We start from the raw sequence: 23,953 nt of genomic DNA, 5'->3' as shown, positions 1-23,953 counted from the left end.
TTCTACAAATTTAGCAAGTAGAGATAGAATTAGTTTAATTGGAAAAATTGAAAAGATATGACATAACGAGTACTCTCAATCTGCTGAAGTATGTCATACCTATTTTGATGGCATATCATACTCTTTTTAAAACAACTCATTACAGCAAAGAAATGATATAACATAGATTCTGACCTTCATAATGGACTTTAACATACTATTCTAATGATTACACAATAGAGTCTAAAGGTATATGTATCCCTGTTATTCATAAAGTAAAATATACTGGTGGGGTAAGATGACAGATGGAAGCACATTAAAATGAGCTAAAATTGGGTACCTAAAACCTTACAAAAGTATAAAATAGAGAATCAAACTAAGTAAAAGACACTTTATGCAAAAAAGTCATTGAAAGCTGGCAGCCCGAGAATGAGAAAAGTCTTTCAAGAGCCCACATGACTAACAGCATCTCCTAAAATGACATCCCTCCAAAAATAATAATATAGATAGTGTAGTGAATTGAGTGGTGGCACTCCAAATGATATATGCACCTAGAACCTATGAATGTGACCTGATGTGGAAAAAGGGTCTGTTCAGATATAATTAATTTAAGAATCTCCAGATGAGATAGTCCTGAATTAGGTGGGTCCTAAATCCAATGACAAGTGTCCTTGGAAATGAAGAACGGGGAAAAGAGACAAAGAGGAAAAGGCCATGTGAAGACAGAGGCAGAAATCGGAGTTAGGCAGTTACTAGCTAAGGAACACCAGCAGCCTCCTAAAACTAAGAGAGAGGCATGGAATTCTGTCAACACTTTGATTTCAAACTTTGGCTTCCAGAACTGTGAGAGAATGAATTTCTATTGTTTTAAGTCACCCAGATTGCGGACATTTGTTATGGCAGTCTTAGAAAACTTATATAGATGGTAACAACAGTGGGTAAAATTCTGAAACAGATCTCAGTAGTACTCCACCTTGGAGAGAGGCAGTGGACATGTCTGTTGGAGAAAGGCAAGTGAAGTGGGCAAATGACCCTGAATATCATAGTCTCTGTCAAAAGCAAAACACTTCACACTTAACTGGAAGGAAATCTTGAAGACCAAGTGACCACTCTCTTACCAAGAAAGGCAGCTCATCAAACCCCACAATGAACTTAAAAAAATAAATTGTTAAAAAAGGAGCACAGTCCTTGTTCACCAATACAACTGACAATAACTTTGCCTTCTTGCATTCCCCTGCTTTACTACCACCCTCACACACCCTATGCATACACCCTGTGTTTCTAGGCTTCATAAGAGCAGATAGAAGAGACAATACCATGTCCTCATTTAGAAGTGCTGAGAAAAGACAATGTTGTCTGGTAGGTGAGAAGAGCGTCACGAGATAAGGAGTAGAGAATAAATATTAGCACAGAGTGGGCCACTGTAAATTTCAGATGAAAACAACAGGGCAACTGTATAGAAATACCAGGGACAGTAATAAGACAATTTATAGATAAATGTTCCTACAAAATATAACCCTCAAATGGAAAAGTAAAATAATCTGTGACAGGGGAAAATTTTCCTCCAAATGACTGAAACAATGGAATTAACAAAGGGGAATATCATATACTATTTAAAAATTAATATAAAATGATTGTCAGTACATTATATCATGGTAGCATGACTGAACTTCAAGATAAAAGAAGAATGATTCAAGCGTTCAGGTAGAAACGGCACATCATCCTGGGGCGGGAGGGGGTGGTGATCAAAGTGGCTTCAGATTTTCCACACCTAAATACAAAAGATAATGGAATAATAGCCACAAAATTTCGAGGGAAATAAAACGTGACTTGAAGAATTTTATACCTAGCCAAGTTATTGTTTAAGTATAAAGTGCATGGGTAGAAAATTATGCATCCATGTCAAAATGTAGGGGACAGAGAACTCATGAGCCTTTTCTTAAAGAAGAAGAAAAAAACTACTACAGTAGCCACAAAATCCAACCAACTAAAAGAAAAATGCAGACTGCGGTGAAAGGTGAATTGATGAGCATAAAATTCACTTCCTTCTAGAATGAGAGTGGCCTCTCCTCTCCCTGCAATGTCTTATATTCTTTCATTTTCCTCATACTTCTTGCTATTATCTGAAATTTTCTTATTTGTGAGGACAGAGACTCTCTTGTCAATCACTCTCCCCCAGAAACTAGAATATTACCTAGCACAGAGTAGACCCCTCAAAAACAGTTATTGACTGAATGCACATACTTTACTATATTTATATAAAAAACTTGAAATGTCATTTTTAAATTATAGTGTAAAGATATTAATGTACATGAGTGACATTGTAAAATTTATTACATGACTTACAGTTTTTACCATACTAGCTATACTCATGACTTCTTACCACTCTTGGTTTATGTGCTACCAATACATGCACATATAACTTACCTAATGTCTTGCTTATTGTTGCTGGACCAGGCATTGTTTATAGTTTTGCTTTCAGAATAAAGCACTCCCTTGTGACTCTGTATGATAGTTTGGTCTACCATGCTTGGTTATATTGCTTTCCTTGACATTTTTCTTCAGTAAATCTCTATCTTTGTTCTACCCGTGACCATCACACTTCAGCTCACCAGAATCTTTAAATAGATTCAGTCTAGTACTTGGCCACTCATTTTCTCTCATTCATAAAATCCTATGAGTCCTATAGTTGGACAGTGATATATAAAGTTTAGGCAAGTAGTAAGGCAGTTAGAGAATAGAATATAAAAGTACCGCTGATTAGAATTTTATATTTGGCTCATTTGTTAATTGCTGATTGCCATGCTTATGACATAATATGTAACCATTACTGCATATTAACCTTAAGACAGATGAGTGATTAAAATCTCCTAAAATGATCATTGTGCATACGTTGGCAGATTTGTAATGAATTTTTCTAGATCTCTGTAAAATCTTAACTTCTGTTCCTTAATAGTTCAGTTTAGCATTTACTAAGCATCTGCCGATTATAATCTGCCAATTCAAAGATGTATGATATGCACTCTCTCTAAGAACTCTAGTGAGTGGAGAATTACAATTTTAATAGGACTTTGAAAAATGGGTAGGTTTTAAGGAAGTAAGATTGGAGTCCAGGTTTTAATGCAATTTTGTATGCATCTACAAAATGTCTGCTAGTCATTACCTGCAAGTTGTTAATTTTTTTCAGTTATACATATATATATATATATATATATATATATATATATACATTCTTTTTCAGATTCTTTTCCATTATGGGTTATTACAAGATATTGTGTATAGTTCCCGGTTCTATACAGTAGGTCCTTGTTCGTTATCTATTTTATATATAGTAGTGTGTATATGTTAATCCCAAACTCCTAATTTATCTCTCCTCCCCTCCCCCCATCCCCTCTGGTAACCATAAGTTTGTTTTCTATATCTGTGAGTATATTTCTGTTTTGTAAATAAGTTCATTTGTAGCATTTTTAAAGATTCCATGTATAAGTGATATGTGATATTTGTCTTGTCTGACTTCACTTAATATGATAATCTCTAGGTTCATCCCTGTTGCTGCAGATGGAATTATTTCATTCTCTTCTATGGCTGAATGATAGTCCATTATATATATATATATACTACATCTTCTTTATCCATTCATCTGTTGATGGGCATTTAGGTTGCTTCCATGTCTTGGCTATTGTAAATAGTGTTACTATGAACACTGGGGTGCATGTATCTTTTCGAATTAAGAGTTTTCTCCAGATACATGCCCAGGAGTGGCTGGATCGTATGGTAGTTCTATTTTTAGTTTTTTCTGAAGCCTCCATATTGTTCTCCTCGGTGGCTACACCAATTTACATTCCCACAACAGTATAGGAGGGTTCCCTTTTCTCCACACTCTCTTCAGCATTTATTATTTGTGGACTTTTTAATGGTGACCGTTCTGACTCGTGTGAGGTCATTGTGGTTTCGATTTGCATTTCTCTAATAATTAGTGAAATTGAGCATCTTTTCATGTGCCTGTTGGCCACCTGTATGTCTTCTTTAGAGAAATGTCTTTTTAGATCTTCTGCCCATTTTTTGATTGGGTTGTTTGTTTTTTGATGTTAAGCTATATGAGCTGTTTGTATATTTTGGAAATTAATCCCTTGTTTGTAAGCTGTTAGATATTGAACAGGAGTATAAAAAAGACCAGTCTACGAGACAAAGTCCCAGGCCTGTAAGATCACAGTTTTGAAGGAAAGACAAACTTTTAAATAAAGAATTACAACACAAAGGGATAATGCTGATATTAAAGATAAAAATATTTAGAGACAGAAACTTATTAAGTATGGGAGTTGGAGAGTTGCCTTTAACGGTCAATGGCCTATGTGGCTTGAGCTTTGGTTGAGATGTGAGTGTATAAAGTTTGGAAGTTAGACTGTGATCAGATCTTGGAAGGCCTTGTGTGGCAACGTGAGGAATGTGAACTTGATTTTCTAGGACTAGGTAATAGGGAGCCATTGATGGCTTTTTAAACTTCATAATGGTAGAATTAGATCTGGGCTTTAGAAAGATAATTCATATGGCTCATATAAAATAAATTAGAGATGAGAAACATTCAGAAAGATGGTTATTTCAGTATTCAGAGTTTACATATGACAGTGGATGTCCTCTGAAAGTTTGGGAATGTGTGATATTGATACTGTCAATCAAGCAGTAACACTTTGATTTTATGAAGATACAATGGAAAACTTAAAAACTGATGAAATGTAGTTCTTTCACCAGAAACAAGTAAATAAAAAGTAGTAAATACTAAGTGAGTGGATGGAGTTCTTAGAGCAAAGTGCCCAAAAGGAGTAGTGGGATGAAATACCCCCAGCAGCTGGAGAGAAAAAGAGGAGACTATAAATTGCTTGATTTATCAGGGTGAAATTCTATTGAACTTCAAACTTATGCATGACGATTTTGCATCTCTAGAACTTGGAAATAAATCATTAATAACTGTGTTTTCAAATGTTTATTTATCCATGAAATTTCTTTTTTCAAATGACCCCTACATAGAACTCCAGTGAGGCCCTGAAACTTGACTATTATGCATCATCTCATGCCTATTTATAAGGGCACCCAAGTCATCCTGTGGAACACCAGGATTACCTGGGGTAATCCTGTATGAAAACTACTGCTCAAGTTCAATGAACTCAGTTTTGCAGATGAGGAAATTCAAGGAGAGGCTACCATATGTCATCATGGTGTTATAGGTCTACTGTTCTGGAATGAAAATGTTTGGGTCAGAGTCCCAGCTTTGCCACTTTGGCTTTGAGACTTTGGACAAGTAAGTTAACTGCTGTTGTGCCTTACTTTTCTAATTCATAAGATTAGAAATTTGGCTTGCATAATCTCTGAAGTCCATTACTGCTGAAAAATTATTTAATGCAAATAGTGGAAATGTTAAGATGGAGTTATCCACACCTCAGTTTCAGTGTTCTTCCCATTGCACTGATGTAGGACTACAGTCTATTTAGAAGAAACAGAGAACGGATGCCCTGTATGAAACTTTTATATATGTCTCATAATAACATTCCTACACATCCAGAGTAGATATGCACAACTTCTTGATCTGTGGCACAACACCAGCTATAGGTGAATATGCTGCCAGGTTTCAGTAATTATTCAGTGTTTCTATTTGACATGAACATTGATATCTAGGAAAATCTGCCAGTTGCTGAATAATACCAGTCCTGGAACATGGTTTCTTATCCCCAGGCTTACCTAGCCACACCTTGATTAACACAAATGAGTAAAATATCAAGTTATGTATCTAAGGGGTGTTGTTAACACTGGAGAGTCATCCCATAAATATAGCAAATATATTCACTTCGAGAAAAGACATGCAAGGCATATACAATTTTACACAAGATAAAAAAATGGGTTTAAAACTAAGATTTATTCATTACCCTTTTGTGGTATCCCCCTTTGTTTCATATTCATAACACTATAAGAGTTTCTAATGAATTTTGCTGGATTGACTTTAAATTTTTTTTTTATTGAAGTACAGTTGATTTATAGTGTTGCATTAGTTTCTGGTGTACAGTAAAGCAATTCCATTATACATATATATATATATATTTTTTTCATATTCTTTTTCACTACAGGTTATTACAAGATATTGAATATATTCTCTGTGCCATATAGTAGGACCTTGTTGTTTATCTATTTTATATATAGTATTTTGTATGATTGACTTTTTTATAATTGTGCCTAATCAAAGAAATTCTCTAGAGGTATTTTCACAAGTTGAAATTCACATTAACAAATTTTCTTTTCTAACTTTTCTGCATAAAAAGCATATTGAGGGTACTTTTATTATATTATTTTGACACACTATATTTGATAATATAGTCATTTTCAATGTTATTTTTGGACTGGTGTTTTTTGCTTTTATTCCTGGACTGTTCTCTACAGAATGGCCATCAATATTAATTGTTAAAGCACTTAACTTTCTATTTCTGCTATTGTTTATGTACTATGGAGACATGCAGTATAAAACATACTATTTTATGAATGTAAGTTAAATGAGAAACAAAATGACAATAAATTTCATTAGAATTGCTTTACTTTGGCTACTCTTGGTCATAGGAAGGACTGGAAATAACATAATCACACTTTGGTAGCCTCAGAGCTTTGATTAATTAACTTATAGTTGTTAATTAATAGTACTGTATATTCACCTTAGAATTTTAGCATAAAATTTAGTAGAAAACATTTTAGCTATTAAATATCTCCCCCATTTCTTGAATATCAGAGCATAGTTATTCATAACAAAGAATAAATGTTAAAGCCAACAATATACCAAAATTAAAAAACAAATGAAAAGGAGCATAAAGAAATAGTAAAGAATATCTGATAATAAATATGAATTATTTTAATCTCTGAACTTAAAACCAATTGTATAAAAAATATGCATTATGTAAGAAATACATCTGAAACAAAACACAGAAACTTTATAAAAATTCCTTATATAAAATGTAGAAACTGATCAGTAAAAGACAGACAACCTAAGAAAATTGTTAAGAACAGGCTATTCATAGAAAAGGAAATGCAAACTGTCAATTAACATGAAATGGTGCTTATTCTCTAGTAGTCATGGAAATGAAAATTTAAGCTATAATGAGGCACAAATTTTCACATATCAGGACTGGTAAAATTGTGAAAGGCTTATGACATCTGGTGCTGACAAGGATTTGACAAAATGGGCTCCCTTATTTGCTGGTGGAAGCATGAATCAGTTTTACTGAACATAATGATTTTTAAATGAACATACCATTTCCTTCAGCAAGTCTCAATTATGGGAACCAATTCTACAAAAATGCAAACATTAATATAAAAGGAGATAATATAAACATACAAATATATAAACACACATACAAAGATGTCTATTGTAGCATTGTTTGTTGGAGCAAATATTGACTTTTTTCATCAATAAGAGAAGTGTTGAATAAACCTTGGAATACACTTACTGTAGAATATTATGTAGTTATTTAAAAAAAGCTGTTCTAGATATGTTTGATGTAGAATGATGATCATAATATAAAGTAAAAATAATACAAAACAAGTTGAAGAGTAATGTATATATTATGATCCTATATTTTTAAATGGTAAAGGAAAGTGCCTTCATAATCCCTATATATGCATGTATATGTGTGAATTTTGTATGCATGTATGTACATTACACATATGCATAGGTTTTTTGAGCAAGAAGAGTATTCTTATCAAACTGCTAATATGAATCACCTCAGGTATGTGATTCTAGTGGGGGCAGTGGAGACAAATATTAAGGTTTTCATTATATATCTCAGTATTGTTTGAATAATGATAAGCAGGTAATATATATGACATTAAAATATTTTTATGTTCAAACTAATTTAAAAAGTTAAAAGATAGGAAAACCATGTCATGCAAACCAAAATCAAAACACCATAGTACAAATAGGGTAAGAAAATACATTATTGCCCAAACTGAAACACTTTTAAGAATGCAAGGGGGAGCTAACCAAACAGGTTATAATTCTGGCATAATCCAGAATGATCCCAGAAAACTGGGAATTATGTCTTGGGGGTGTAATGTACAGCACAGTGACTACAGTTAATAATACTGTATTGTATATTTTGAAAATTGCTAATAGATTAAACCTCAAAAGTTCTCATCACAAGATAAAAATTGTAACTATGTGTAGTGATGGATGCTAACTAAACTTATCAAACTAGGCTGATTGTGGTGATCATTTTGCAATGTATAAAAATATCAAATTATTGTTAAACACCTGAAACAAATGTTATATGTCAATTATGTCTCAATTTTTTAAAATGTCTGAGGTTTGATATAGCTAAGGCAGGAATCTATGTTTTCAATATATGCTAGGCCACTTTATGGGACCCTAGGTGGCAAGAGAATGTTACACTCTTATCTCGGTATTCACCTTGTCTAGGTAAAATCACCTCTGGCTGGAATGCTGATATTAAATGATATTTAAAAACATTTAAGTTCTTAAGAAATCAGTCACTGTGGATGTAAGGCTAATCAGAAATGCAGTCATTAAATGATAGAATGTTAATCTTCTGTTGATTCCCCACCTGTCTGTATGAACAACCTTAGTAAACAAGTCCTCTCCTTGCCTCTCCATATAAGTTTTATAATCAGGTTATTTGATATCACAAAATAACTTGCTGAGCTTTTTGAGATTATGATAAATCTATAGGTGAAGTTGGGATAACAAACATCTTGACAACGTTGAGTCTTCCAATTCATGAACATGGACCATCTTTCCATTTATTTAGGTCTCCTTGGATCTTTCACCAGAGTTGTGTAGTTTTCCTCATAAAGATCATGTACATATTTTGTTACATTTATACCTAAGTACTCTAAACAGTGTTGTGTTTTTAATTTCAAATTCCATTTGTTCATTGCTGGTATAGAACAAAACTATTAACTTTTGTCTAACTTTGTATATACTGCAACCTTGCATAATCATTTGTTAGTTCCAGGAGGGTTTTTTTTTTTTCCCGTTGATTCTTTAGGATTGTCTGCATAAATTACAATGTCACCTAGTAAAAAAGACAGTTATATTTCATCCTTCTTAATTTTTATATCTTTTTTTTCCGTTTCTTATCATATTGAATCACCTAGGTTTTTTCATACAATGTTGATAAGCAATGGTGAGAGGGACATCTTTTCCTTGTTCTAATCATAGGAAAGTTCTGAGTTTCTCACCATTAAGTATGCTATTAGCTATAGGATTATGTAGATGCTCTTTATCAAGCTGGGGAAGTTTCCCTCTAGTCCTTGTTTACAGAGAGATATTTTTTGTTTTGTTTTCCATGGTTTTTTTTTTTTAATGAATGATGTTGGATTTTGTCAACTGTTTTTTTCTGCATCTATTAATTTGATCATGTGATTTTTCTTCTTTACCCTCTTAAAGTGATAGATTACATTCTTTGATTTTTTTGAATGTTGAACCAGTCTTACATATACGGGTGAATATCACTTGGTTATGGTGTATAATTATTTTATACATTGTTGGATTCAATTTTTTATATTTTGTTGAGGATTTTTGCATCTATTTTCACAAGATAGATTGATCTGTGGTTTTCTTTTCTTGTACTGTCTTCATTTGGTTTTGGTATTAGGGTAAGCCTGGCCTCATAGAACAAGATAGGAAGTATTCCCTCTGCTTCTTTCTTCTGGAAGAGATTATAGACAATAGCTATGATTTCTTCCTTAAGAGTTTGATAGAAATAATCAGAGAATCCATCTGGGCCTGGTGCTTCTGTTTTGTAAGCTTATTGACAATTGATTGAACTGCTTTTATAGATATAAGCCTATTCAGATTGCCTATTTCTTGGTAAATTTTGGCAGATTGTGTCTTTTAAGGAATTGGTCAATTTCATCTAGATTATCAATTATTGTCTAGAGTATCTATTATACTTGTTAATGTTCATGGGATCTGTAATGATGTCCCCTCTTTCATTTTTTTTTTTTTTTTTTGCTGTACGCGGGCCTCTCACTGCTGTGGCCTCTCCCGTTGCGGAGCACAGGCTCCGGACACACAGGCTCCGCGGCCATGGCTCGCGGGCCCAGCCGCTCCGCGGCATGTGGGATCTTCCGGGATCGGGGCACGAACCCATGTCCCCTGCATCGGCAGGCGGACTCTCAACCACTGCGCCACCATGGAAGCCCTTTCATTTTTGATATTAGGAAATTTGTGTCGTTTTTTTTTTCTTAGTTAATCTGGTTAAGGTTTATCAATTTTATTTATATTTCTAAAGGAGAAGTTTTTTGTTTTGTTGAGTTTATTGATTTCCTGTTTTTAATTTAATTGATCTCTGCTTTAACTTTTATTATTACTTTTTTTTTTGGCTTTTGCTTACTTTGGATTTAATTTTCTCTTCTTTTGTAGTTTCCTAAGGTGGAAGCTTAGATTATTGATTTTAGATACTTTCCTTATTTAACACATGCAGTCAATACTATAAATTTCCCTCTAAGCACTGCTTTCACTGCATCCCACAGATTTCAATGTTATATTTTTATTTATTTCAAATATTTGAAAATTTCTCTTGAAATTTCTTCTTCAATCCACATATAACTTCAAAGTGTATTGTTTAATCTCCAAATACTTTGGGATGTCCCAGCTGTCTTTCTGTTATTGATTTCTAGTTTGATTCTATTGTGATCTAATAGCAGATATTATATGATTTCTATTTTTTTTAATTTGTTAAGATTCAATTTATGGCCCATAATTTGCTCTCTTTTGGAGACTATTCTATGTGTTCTTGAGAAAACTATGTAATCTGCTGTTGTTGGATGAAGTATGAAGTTGTCTATGCATGCCAACTATATAGAGTTAATTGATTCTTCTGTCAAGTTCAAATATGTTCTTACTGATTTTCTGCCTGCTGGATCTGTCCATTTATGATAGAAAGATATTAAAGTTTTCAACTATAATAGTGAATTCATCTATTTCTCTTAGTATTCTATCAGTTTTCCCTCATGTATTTAGACTCTTTGTTGTTAGCCGAGTACACATTAAGAATTGTCATATCTTCTTGGACAATTGTCTCCATTATCATTATGTAATGTCCATTTCATCCTGATAACTTTCCTTGCTCTGAAGTTGGCTCTGTTTAAAATTAATATAGCTACCCTGCTTTCATTTTATTAATGTTAGCATGGTATATATTTCTTCATTTTACATTTAATCTATATGTGTCTATATTAAAAGTAGTTTTTTTATAGAAAATATATAATTAAGTTGTGTTTTTTTGACCCACTCTGACAATCTCTGTCTTTTAATTGGTGTATTTAGACTGTTGACATTTTAAAGTGATTATTGATATAGTTGGACCAATATCTACTGTATGTTTTTTACTTTTTTCTATTTGTTGCTCTTATTCTTTGTTCCTATTTTTGTCTTCACATTTTAGTTGTCTTTTATGGTTGTGACATTTTATATGATTCCATTTCTGTCCTTTCTTAGCATAACAATTACACTTCTTTTTAAACTTTTATTAGTGGTTACCCTAGAGTTTGGCATATATATTTGCAACTAATCCAAGTCCACTTTGAAATAACTCTGTGCCACTTCACAAGTAGTACAAGTACCTTAAAATAATAAAATATTCCTAATAATTCCTCTTTTCTTTCCTCCTGTCTCTCATATCACTGCTTCATTGATTTCACTTATATATAAGCATGTATTTTATATATATGTGTATATATGTATAGATATAATCAAATTATATATAGTTAAATGCATTGTTGCCATTATTATATTAATCAAAGTGTTAGGCCAATTCAGAATAAGAAGATAAAAGTTTTTATTTTTTTCTTCATTTATTCATTCTCTGATGCTCTTCCTTTTTCTATGTAGCTCTGAGTTTCTGATCTGTATCATTTCTCTTCTCTCTAAAGAAGTTTTTTTTTAACATTCCTTTCAAGGCAGTTCTACTGGCAAAAAATTACCTCAATTTTTGTTTGAGAAAGTCTTTATTTCTTTTTTTCCCTTTGAAGACTAATTTCTCAGGGTACAGAACTCTAGGTTGGTGGTTTTTTCTCTCAATATTTTAAATATTTCACCTCACTTTTTTCTTGTTTGAATGATTTCAGAAGATAAATTGGATGCAATTTTTATCTTTGCTTTTCTGTAAGTAAGTTTCCCCCACTGACCCCTGTGGCTTCTTTCAAGATGTTTTCTTTATCTTTGATTTTCTAAAGTTTGAATATTATATGCCTAGGTATATGACTTGGGGCATTTATACTGCTTGGTGTTCTGTGAGCTTTCTGTATGTGTGGTTTGATGTCTGGCATTGATTTGGGAAAAATTCTCAGCCATTATTTCTTCAAATATTGCTTCTGTTCCTTTCTCTCTTTCTTCTGATATTCTTGCTATGCATATGTTACACAGTGTGTAGTTGTCCACAGTCTTAGATATTCTGTCCCATTTTTTCCCCTGGTATTTTTTCTTTTTTCTTTTCAGTTTTGGAAGTTCTATTGTCATATGCTCAAGCTCAGAGATTCTTTCCTCAGCCATGTCTAATTTAATAAAGAGCCCATAATTCCATTACAGTGCTTTTTATCTCTAGCATTTGTTTTTGATTCTTTCTTAGAATTACCCTCTCTCTGTTTACATTATCCATTTTTTCTGCATATTTTCCCATTAAAGGCCATAGCATAATAATATATATATATATTTTTAATTCCTAGTCAGGGGCTTCCCTGGTGGCACAGTGGTTGGGAGTCCGCCTGCCGATGCAGGGGACACGGGTTCGTGCCCCGGTCCGGGAAGATCCTACGTGCTGCGGAGCGGCTGGACCCGTGGGCCATGGCCGCTGGGCCTGCACATCCGGAGCCTGTGCTCTGCAACAGGAGGGGCCACGGCAGTGAGAGGCCCACGTAACGAAAAAAAAAAAAAAAATCCCAGTCAGATAATTTCAACATCACTGCCGTATCTATCTCTGGTTCTGATGCTTGCTCTGTCTCTTCAAATTGTGTTTTTTGCCTTTTAGTATGCTTCGTAATTTTTTGTTGGAAGGTGGACATGATGTTCTGCATAAATAAACCTGTGGTAAATGGGTTTTTAGTAATATAGTGAGAAGGTGTGGGGAGATGGGAAGCTTTCTATAGTCCTTTGATTAGGTCTCAGTCTTTTGATGAGTCTGTGCCCCTGGATTGTAAACGTTATCAGTGCTTCTGGTAAACTTTACCAGATGCTTCTCAATACCTCCCCACTTAGGTGAGAAAGGATGTCTAGCAAGGACTGGAGTTGGGTATTTCCCTTACCCCAGATAAGTTAGGCTCTGATAAAATTCCAGCAGGTTAGGTTCTCATAAGGGGAGGCCTTGTTAAGAATAACATAACACTCTGGCATATTTCAAAATCAATGCTTTTTCCCTCTCTCTGCCAGAAGCACATGGGGATTTTTCTCATATTCACTGTGAGGACCTCATAGAACTCCTGTAAGTAAAGCTCAGAAAAAGTGTGAGCAAAGGGGGACCTCCAGTGGTAGGTCCCCTTGGAATTTTAACTCTAAGACTTGTCCATTCTGAGCTTCCAGTAATTCATCAATTACAGTTCAGGTTTTTCTATCCCAGCACTGGTTCACATGGAGGTTTCTGCTCCTGGGTTTCTGGTTCTATAAATTGTAATTATTGCATCAGCTGTCTGTTTCTCCAATATTTGGGGAGGCAGTTTACCCTGTGACCTCACTTCTCTGAAAGATATAAGAAGATATATAATTGCTGATTCTTCAGTTTGTTCAGCATTTTACTTGTTGTTATGATGGAATGGTGACTTCTAAGCTCCTTACCTCCCAGACTAGAAACTGGAAGTCCTACACACAACTATATTTTCATTCTAATATTCTTTGATTTATATAGTATTTAATTAAGTGATCTAATTAAATAATAAGTATAACTTAGTGTTTAGGAATTTACTTAGTAAATATGCAACTCCAATTGTGAATGCAAAAACACATGAGTATATCAGAAACTGGAGTTGGGAGTCTTTGGTATACTGTGAGCATTAGTCAATATGTTTTACAGAAGGAGTAGAATATTGATTATCCCAGCAAGTTAAGTGAAGATTAATTAGTCAATTCTTATACATATGTTCATGCTTGTGCATATGCATATACATTTGAATATATGCTTATATATAACACCTTTTTCTTTTGAAATATTTTTATTATAAGCATGTTTTATTATAAGCTTATGCTCTTGCTTATATTATCTCAAAACAAATAACATATCTGCTTAATACTTCATTTTACCATCTATTATCAGCTGTTTTTTAATTTAGTTTTGCTTTCTTTATGTGAATAGATTTTGTAAAAGACAACTTGCATTTTCAGTTGGCCTTGTACATTATGGATCACCACCTTCTTAAAACAGTCTATTCCCCAGATTTTCTAACTTTCTGGCTTCTTTATGTATGTTCTTGGATCTCTGAATGTCAACTCAAACTTCATCTGTTTAAAACCAAACATATTTTATTCACACCATCTCTACTACTATTCCCTATCTCAGTGAATGGCAACACAGTACATCCTGCTGCATACACCAGAAACCCAGAAATCATCCCTGGTCTGTCAATCTTCCTTAACTTTAATTCTCAAATAGTGTTATATTTGCTTTTTAAATATTTCTCAAGTCTATTCACCTATTTCTACATTCTTTCCCACCACCAAGTTCAATAAACCATTATTTCAAGCACTATGTAATAGTCTGCTAAAGATGCACACACATACTTTCTTGAACCTTTCCAAACCATTTACCATGCTGCTATTAATATGATCTTTGAAAAAGGTATTTAGTCATTAATTATTGATTTTAGGATCAAGACAAAGCTCCTTAATGTGTCCTTAAGACCCAGCATAATTTAGTTTCCTCCAGATCTCTTTCGTATGAAACCGGTAATTTATCTTGCTTTCTCAGCTATGTACCAGCTTTCCCTTGCTCTCTTTCATCCAGCAGCCTATCTGCCATTATTCCCTCCCACTTAACTGAAGCCATCCATGCTGTTTTCTACATCTTTACTCTTTCTCTATTTTCTTTTTCTCTAGTTTATTCATGCTTCAGATCTCAGTTGAAGTGTTCCTTTCTTAGGGAAGGCTTTACTGAGGTTCCTAAGTAAAATCCTTCTTTATAGGCTTTATGGTAGCATATACTTTTTATTCATAACAATTATTAATTTGAGATTTGATTGTGATTATTGGATTGATGTCTGTCTTTACCACCAGACAGTAAATTTCTTGAAGGAAGGAACCCTCTGTGATTTTGATCACAGTTCTCTCTCCACTACTATGTGGCACATGGTAGATTTTCGACAAGTATTTGATTGAAGAATAAATGAATGACTTTTAATTTAAGCAAGGAATTAACTACCAATTCTTACAATAATCTGGTAAGCTACTTAATGGTAAAATTTGTAACATTTGAAATAGGATTCCAAGAACAATACAGACCTTTTCAATTTTCATACAGGCTACAGATTTCATTAAAAATAAGTTTCACTTTTCAAAAGGTCCTCCAAATGAGTCTTTATATGACATAAGACTTTGGGCCGTGTGTGTGCTATGATAGTGATAATCAGAAATGGAAAATATTTCTGTAGGGACCAAGTTCATTTTCAAAGAATAGTAAGACACGAGACTGAATCTTTCTTCTCCATATCAAAATCCCAGTCCTTAGGCCCAGACCTATAAAATAGAAGAAGAATAGAAAGGAGACAGCTATCAGTTATGTAGCTGCCAATGAGAATCATTTATGGGCAGTAAATAGACATTAGTTCACTTAGAACACATGTAACCATGAGTGTCCCATTAGAACAGACATATGGAAGACATGTTGGAGAAAACCACACAAAATTGAATCATAAAAAAAATCAAAGATAAATATATAAAAGAAAAAAGTGAAATAGAAAATCAACTGTGTATATAATTAGTGTTTCTGGGGAAGGGGCTGCTGTGCATGCATTAGAAAAAAATTCAAAGATAGAAGAAAACTATGCTAAAATGAAAGAAGATGCAATTCTACACATCAAAAGAACATTGGGTATCTTAGGAACAACTTATGTAACATAATGTTTTACACTGGAAAATACTGAGTTCACAGTCAATGTGATCTTGCCTTGTCTCTTGTTTCTTTCATATTCATAATAAATATGAAGAAATATTCACATATGTCAAGATGCCTGTAAGAAACTATTACTGATAACGTAACTCTACTATTTGTTAAATCAAAAGATAGGTACATAAGGTTCTTTCCAACTCCATGATTCTACATATCTCAGTCTGAGCCATCCTTCTCACAGGGCTTAAATGGAGACAATTTCAGAAAGCAACTGTAGTTGGCACTCATGTATGCTTTGTTAAATCTATTCATAAAATGCACTAAAGTCAACTAGTCAACTATAATTGTGACCTTTATAGGATTCAACCTTTTAAGTCAAACTTTTAAGTGAGAATTTTATCTACTGCTGTACACATCTGGCAAACAAATTACCTGGTATAAAAACACCCTTTTTGTATCTGCCAAAAATGAGTTTTGTTAAATACCTGGAGCAATGGCTTAACCAATATGACTTTTCAAATATTCGTGTGTCATGCAATTGGTTAAAATGATCCAAGAAATAGGTACTAATTCATATAATATTTTTGGTAAATTGGAAAACATCATACAGATTAGCTGCACATTTGTTTATCTTCTTTTTTGACAGATGGCATGGCAAAAATGAAAAGCATGTTTTATCAGAGAGAAATGTATACATGATTTATTGTACTTCTTAGGGTTAAATGCAAGTCAATAGGAAAATGATTTAACAGGCAAACATTAATTTTCCACTATCTTTTCAGGAATACGTATAATGGCAACATGAGGATAGTAATAGAAAAATATATCTATTTGCACTTGAGATATTTGCAGCATGACTGGGATGTCTGGCACTAACAAATCTTCTGTTTACATAAGCATACTTTTACAAATATAAGAAGTTATGTACAAGTGTCCAAGGATGCAGCATCTGCCCTTTAAATCAAATGGCATAAGAAAATGGGACTGTGTTTTCTTGTCTTTGTTCCCCTATCAAGCTTGGCAGAGGACTTTGCCCATTGGCCTGTAGTAAGTGTTGAACGGTTAAATGAATGATTACGTGTTCAGGCTGTAATTCCTATAGATAAAACAGATACATTTAAAGTCAGGATAATTCCAGAGACCATTTATGCTTTTCAATGGTGAGAAGAGTAATGCATATGTTTCTGAGAGGCAGATGAAGATTAGAAGCCCATGATTACATCCTGCCATTACTCCACGTTTTATCTGTTCCTTAGATGACAACACATAGGCTAAGATTGCTTGAAGTCCTTCTAGAAGCTCTGATAGCATGGAATGGCTAGTTTGCTGGACAGAGCTAGTCCAATCTTGTGCATAAAGAATCTGAATCCTTAGGAAATTCTTCCTAATATGTCAAGTACATTCTTTTTTTTTTTTTTTTTTTTTTTGGTGGTACGCGGGCCTCTCACTGTTGTGGCCTCTCCCGTTGAGGAGCGCAGGCTCAGCAGCCATGGCTCACGGGCCTAGCCGCTCTGCGGCATGTGGGATCTTCCCGGACCAGGGCACGAACCCGTGTCCCCTGCATCGGCAGGTGGACTCTCAACCACTGTGCCACCAGGGAAGCCCTCAAGTACATTCTTGATTCAGCTAATAGCCACCTTCTAATACTACATTCCTTAGAAAAGAAAAATGAGAATGTGCCAGTTTGCCTTCCCCCCTTCGTACATGACAATGACAATGCACATATTCAATCTCACTTTTTTCTCAGCTAAATTCTACCTCAAACATCCCCAACTGAATTATTTAAAATGCTGCAGAATGAATTTCAAATTTACTCACTGTCAAGAGGCTTCACCTTCATTCTAAAGTAAATTCCCTTTGTCGCTGTTTGATAGTGGCAGGAAATTGGACCAAATAACCTCTTAAATGCATCTCAACTTCACGATTTCAAAATTTATAGTATGCTGTCTATATAGTATAACTTCTAAAATAGGTACTTTTATTTCCCCAAAAAAGCCAGTTTCTCTCCATGATTTCTGAGATTAACCTATAGAGTCTGGGGGAAGCTCTAAATACGTGAGGGTTTGTATATGCTTGTTTATTCTTCAACAATAGACAACTATTCTTCCTGCCTAGTCAGCTAAGTCAGACTAAAGTTATTTTCCTTAAAATGCACATATAAATACCAAGTATTATAACATTGTTATTTTTATAATTACTACATGCTAGAAAGGTCCCCAGTTTAACCATATTATTTTATATTATTTATTACAGGACAGCATGATAGACTTTGATAGCAATTGCCTGAATAACGAACCTAACTTTTTAAAAAAACATTCATGTGATGATAATAAGGTAATGACAATTATTTGGAGTTTATATGTCATTCAAGCTTGATTTCATAGAAGCTTATATTTTTTGTATCTCTGTTAATTTTATTGATTATATTAATAACACAGTCTTTTGGCTCTAACCCGACAATTCCCACTGATATGTTAAGTTATACTATGGTCTTTTATACTTTTATTTTACAAATAGCCCTATGCTTATTTGATAAATATTCCTTTTAATTTTAGCATTTCATTTTCACCTTGAAAATACTAGAACTGCTGAATTCAAAGACCCATATCTCTTATTTCTGAAATTTTTATGCAGGAAAATGCTTGTCAGAGTGACTGCTTGCACACATACACACACACACACACACACACACACACACGTAATGGGTGTAATTTAGTTTTAGGCATTTTGAAATTTTTTCTTTCAATATTTGCTTATCTTCAAACCACTACCACTTCTAGTTAGTATAATATTACAATCTACAGAATTTCCAACAAAAATTTGTGTCATCTCTTTCTGCAGAAACTAGTGTGTTATTCAATAGACTTTTTTTAAACTCACAATAGCTGAGTTAACTTCATGGCATTTAAAAATATATCCATAAATTCTTTTTTTTTAAATTTCTTACATTAAATATTTGAAAAACTTGTTTTAGGTGAATAGGCCCTTTATTTTCTTATTGCCAGCTATTCTTCCATAGCTCAAAAAGGGCAAAAATAATAATAAGAAAAGTCACACATACCTTTCACTATTATTGCTTCCAGAAGACCTCTCCTTTAGTTATCTTGTTTAAAATTGAATAAACTTGTTATATGTTCACTCATAAGCGATAAGATCACACATAGCAAAGAAAAGGGACTTTAAAAAGTCAGATAATCATTAAATTGGGTTCTAGGCACTTTAGGCTGTCACCTGGGAGCTAAACAGTTTCAGTCTAGTTTCTCTTCAGTCATGCGATTAACTGGAATAGAAGAAAACTGGGGTGGAGGTGGGGTGTTACTTAGGAATACAGTTCTGGCCTTAGGCTCCTTAGGAAAGCTTATCACTTCTTAATATTTTATATGAAACACAGCCCTTCTGATTTTTTTCTGTAATAGGAAGCTTCGTTTTTATATCGTGCTGCTCGAAAGTTGAAGCAATTCCTTAAAATGAATATCAGTGACGATTTCAATCTTCACCTATCAACAGTTTCACAGGGCACATTAACACTGTTGAACTGCACCAGCAAGGTAAGCTGAGGACTGTTTGAACAAAACTGTAGACAACTCCAGTGATAAGATACTATCATTCTCTGATGATCAAATTGTTAGCATAGAAATCTAAGTGCTTACCAGGAAATTGAAATACATTTACTCAATTCTAGAAGAGGAAAGCCTCAACTTGTAAAGTACCTATTCATCTCTTGGCTAGGGCAAATAAATTGTTTTTAAAAAGGTACTAAAAATAAATGAAAGCAACATTGTAAGTCAACTATACTTCAATTAAAAAAGGAAAATAAATAAATGAAAGAAAATAATAAATTTTATTGTCATAATAACTTTCAAGGAGGCTAGTGTGATAAGTTGGGTGAGGAATGGTAAATTTTTATGTCTAAAATGTCTTAATAATTTTAATCCATACATGTACACACTTATAAGAACTCATGGCCAATAAAATGGGTAATCAAATGTATTTAACAAGTATATTTGTATATAAAAATTGGGCATATTTATGTCCAACAATTTTCAAGTTTTTTGCCTCAATAATTTTGATAAGTATAGGGCTAATTTTTTCCTACTTCTCTGCTAGTGGTCATGAAATGTAAACAATAAAACAAAATTTGGAAGACATTATCTTGAGACTAGACAACAGTTTCTTCATCTGCAAAGTGGAGAAAAATATAGTACCTACATTATAGGATGTGAAAATGACATAATATAGAGTACTTAGTACTAAAAAGTTTCAATAAATGTTTTATAATTACTATTATTATTATTATTATTTTTACTCCCTCTTCATGAATTTTACCAGCTGCCACATAAGGCCAAAAATATTTCTTATAATTTTTAAAAGAAAATTTTAATATTTTTATGATAGAAAAAAGATTGTGTGTTTTTTTAATTTTTAATACTAGTAGTTGTCCACAGAAGGTAAAATGGTAAGATTGTCCTGAGCCCTACTGACAGTGATGAAAATATATGTTGGACCGTATAAGTTGGACCACTTCATTTATCATTACATTATCTACTTGATGCAAGCCAGTCTCCTCTTGGTGTTGTGGATTTGCCAAGATTATTTCCAATCTTGTCCCCTTACTAATGTTAGTTCCTTATATGGAATTTCTACTGTTCTCTTTTCTGTAAATCTGATCTCTCTTGTTCTATGCATCCTTCAAGGCCAAGCTTAAGATTCATGAAGACTTTACATTCTAGCTTACCATCTCTTAATCCTTATTTATAGTGATTTAAAGTACAGTCAGCCTTTCATATCCATGGGTTCTGCATCCTCTGATTCAACCAACTGTGGATCAAAAATATTCAGAAAAAAATCTCTAGAAAGTTCCAAAAAGCAAAACTCGAATTTGTCAAGCCACATCGACAACTATTTACACAGCATTTATTTTGTGTTTACAACTATTTACATAGCATTTACATTGCATTAGGTATTGTAAGTAATCTAGAGATGATTTAAAGTATACAGGAGCATGTGCCTTGTTATATGCAAATTCAGCGCTATTTTATATAGGGGACTTGAGCATCCATCCTTGGATTTTGGTATCCACTGGGGTCCTGTAACCAATCCCCCACAAATACAGAGAGACTACTGTACTATCTAATGCAGGAATAGCAAGTTCATTTCATGTTGCTTACACAACCAGTTACTTAGTAATGGCTTATGTTGTGTATAAGCTTCACATCAGGGCTTAACTGAAAAGAATGCAGAGCAAACTAGCGATATCACCTCTTGGCCTAGAAAGTGTTAAAGGTTAGAGGTATGATGTATATTTGCAATTCTTTCTCTCATGTGTTGAGTTTTGCATTGATTACCATATTCCAAAATCAACTAATTGTAGAAAAAGAAAATACACAAATAATTCAAATCTTGAAATTAAATAAAATTATGTTACAAAATTAACCTGCTACAATCCACATTTTTCTTGAAAAGAGAAGGCAAGATGTTAAAGATGGTCAGCTATATTGAATTTTCTTCGTGAGTTAGGCATGCTACAAGCTTTTTATAGTTATTTCATTTTGCTTCTGATGGGTAAAGCTTAATAAAATTTATGGTAAGGATTTAACAACTTAATGCTAATGTTATTTTCATGTTGATTAAAATTCTAGTTTTGTCTCTGTTAGTATACCCTTCTATATTAGTTTTTCATACCTCACAGCAATTAACACAGTGCTGGGCATATTTGAAAAATTATGCATCCAGGTTATTCAGAAGACTAACCTCTCTTGTTTCTCCCTTTTCCCTGTTATTCAATTTCTAAATGAGATTAGTATTCTGCCACACTAACAATAAATAATTTAAAGTAGATATTCAAATAGATTAGATGAGCTGAGAGTAATATGAATATTAGCAATTATATTAATGGAAGGAGTAATAAAGGATTAATAATCAATATTGTAAATATGATTTGGTTTTTAAGGGTAAAGGAAGAAAACCAACTTCCCTGGGTGAAGCCCAACCCACTAAGAATTTGGTAAGAGTGATTGTATAGTTTTCTTTTCTTATCAGCTTTTTACTCAACTTAATTCCTTAATATTTCTCTTTGAATTGTTTCCTTTTATATGCTAGATTTTGAAAATATTCATTATAATGTTGGTAAAAGGAGAAGGGAGGTACCCCTTAGAAATTGGATCCCTTTAAACTGCATTTTTAAAAACCACTATTTTAAAATTAAAGAAGCTAGAGAAAATGTCAGAGCATTGATTTTTTAAAAAGAAATACAATTAAAACCTCAGTAGGTAATAGCAAAGGACATGAACAATATAGGAGAAAATAAAATAGACAACAAGATACAATGAAAAAAAGCTACTCTAGTAAAGAAATACATACTAAACATGAGAACCCATTTTATACCTATTTTATTAGTATAGACTGTACAGTATATACTGTATATGTATAATGGTATATGAATATTCTATATTTATATATATTTACACACATTCTATTAGATTATTACACAAAATTATATAACAATGTAGAAAATATGAATGAAAAAGTCAGAATATTTAATTAAATCTGATTAAACATTACAATGATATAAATATTAACTAGAATGAGACATAGAAAAATGAACACACCTGGCTCATGAGAGCGATAGATTCCCTTTTCACACTTCCGTTATTATGTTATTTGACCACTATGTGTGTATATATATATATGGAAATTCCTTATTCCTCTTAGAGAAGCAGGGTGAGTCTGCACACCCTGGGACTCAGGAAACGCTAGGAATTCAACCTGAAGTGGAATAGTTGAAATGAATAACTGAGCAATATAAATAAATACATTGAGGGTCTCTGGCTAAGGGGAATTTAGAAAGAAAGTTTAGAAAAAGGAGATAACATCTGTGTTCCCAGGATTACAGAGGCAAAATCATGGTTCTTTGTTTTTTTGTCTTTTTAATGAATGTTCAATCTTGATCTTTGAGAAAAGTCATCAAATATTCACATCTATGTATTTCAAACCTGCTTAGTCACATAAACTTCAATTTGCACTTTTTAAAGATGTCCTGGGACCCTCATTAAAGAGAAGAATACGAGAAATTCTCCTTCATATTTATCTTTGAAATCTGTCCTCTAATCTTTTAAGTGCATTATTTAAAGGATATGTGTTACTGTTACTAAATATATAGCTAAAAGAGATCTGAATGTGACTAAACTAAAAATAGGACAAATAAGCTCAAGACCTAATCATTACATTTACTTAATGTGTGACCATGGCGGCTTATTTATCCTCTTTACATCTCAGTTTCCTCAAATGTGAAAGGTGAAATAGTCAATTTCATAATTATTAAGTAGATAAAATGAAATAATGCATTTATAACACTGAGCACAATACCTGACCTAGAAAACACCCAATAATTGGTTGTTATCTAAATGAAGAAATTACTCAACCCTGTACTAATCCACTTCCCAGAGACTCATGGAAATGTAACTGAGTATGTGCACAGCTACTCTCCTATATATCTTTTCCGTGTGAGGTATCTCTTTCTCCACTTTCTGTAGGGTGTACAAGTAGCCCTTATTAAGATTTTTGTCGGGGACTGAAAACTAGCTTATGAGGCAGTGATCTTCCATACTCTAGGGAAGACTAGGGAACAAGCTTTATCAGGTATGTCCTTATTAATCATCTTTGACAAAATAAACTGAATATTTTCAGTGTAATTATTCCTTCCATAAAAACATTTTTTCCATTGTAAAAAAATCAATTGAGTAATGTACAAATCTTTCTCACAAAAGTTTAAATAGCACTCTTTATGACCACTGTTGCAGTGGTGAAAATGACATCCACCTAACATAGCTCTTTAATTAATCCTAAATCTTAAACCGTAACAACCTTGACTTTTCTACACATCAATGATC

General features: G+C 33.2%; 2 protein-coding genes across 5 annotated transcripts in view; one reads left to right on the top strand and one right to left on the bottom strand.

The window, feature by feature from the left end:
• Positions 1-23,953, top strand: part of IL7 (interleukin 7) — a 49,058-nt gene that overhangs the window by 24,817 nt on the left and 288 nt on the right. Inside the window, exons 3-5 of one of the 4 annotated variants that reach the window (XM_060116328.1) lie at positions 18,318-18,398; positions 19,481-19,612; positions 22,015-22,068. In XM_060116328.1, the coding sequence (XP_059972311.1) occupies positions 18,318-18,398; positions 19,481-19,612; positions 22,015-22,068 (267 nt within the window). The remainder of the gene's footprint in view (positions 1-18,317; positions 18,399-19,480; positions 19,613-22,014; positions 22,069-23,953) is intronic. The other 3 variants (XM_060116330.1, XM_060116329.1, XM_060116331.1) reach the window with 3 other exon arrangements.
• ZC2HC1A (zinc finger C2HC-type containing 1A) overlaps positions 15,460-23,953 on the bottom strand; it is an 82,633-nt gene continuing 74,139 nt past the window's right edge. The window contains exon 9 of the mRNA XM_060115622.1: positions 15,460-15,691. Within this exon, the coding sequence (XP_059971605.1) occupies positions 15,622-15,691 (70 nt within the window). The 3' untranslated portion in view covers positions 15,460-15,621. The remainder of the gene's footprint in view (positions 15,692-23,953) is intronic.

Source organism: Mesoplodon densirostris, chromosome 13 (assembly GCF_025265405.1).
Source record: "Mesoplodon densirostris isolate mMesDen1 chromosome 13, mMesDen1 primary haplotype, whole genome shotgun sequence".
Classification (NCBI taxonomy): domain Eukaryota; kingdom Metazoa; phylum Chordata; class Mammalia; order Artiodactyla; family Ziphiidae; genus Mesoplodon; species Mesoplodon densirostris.
Note: the sequence above shows the minus strand (reverse complement) of the source record. Positions and strands in the feature narration are given on the sequence as shown.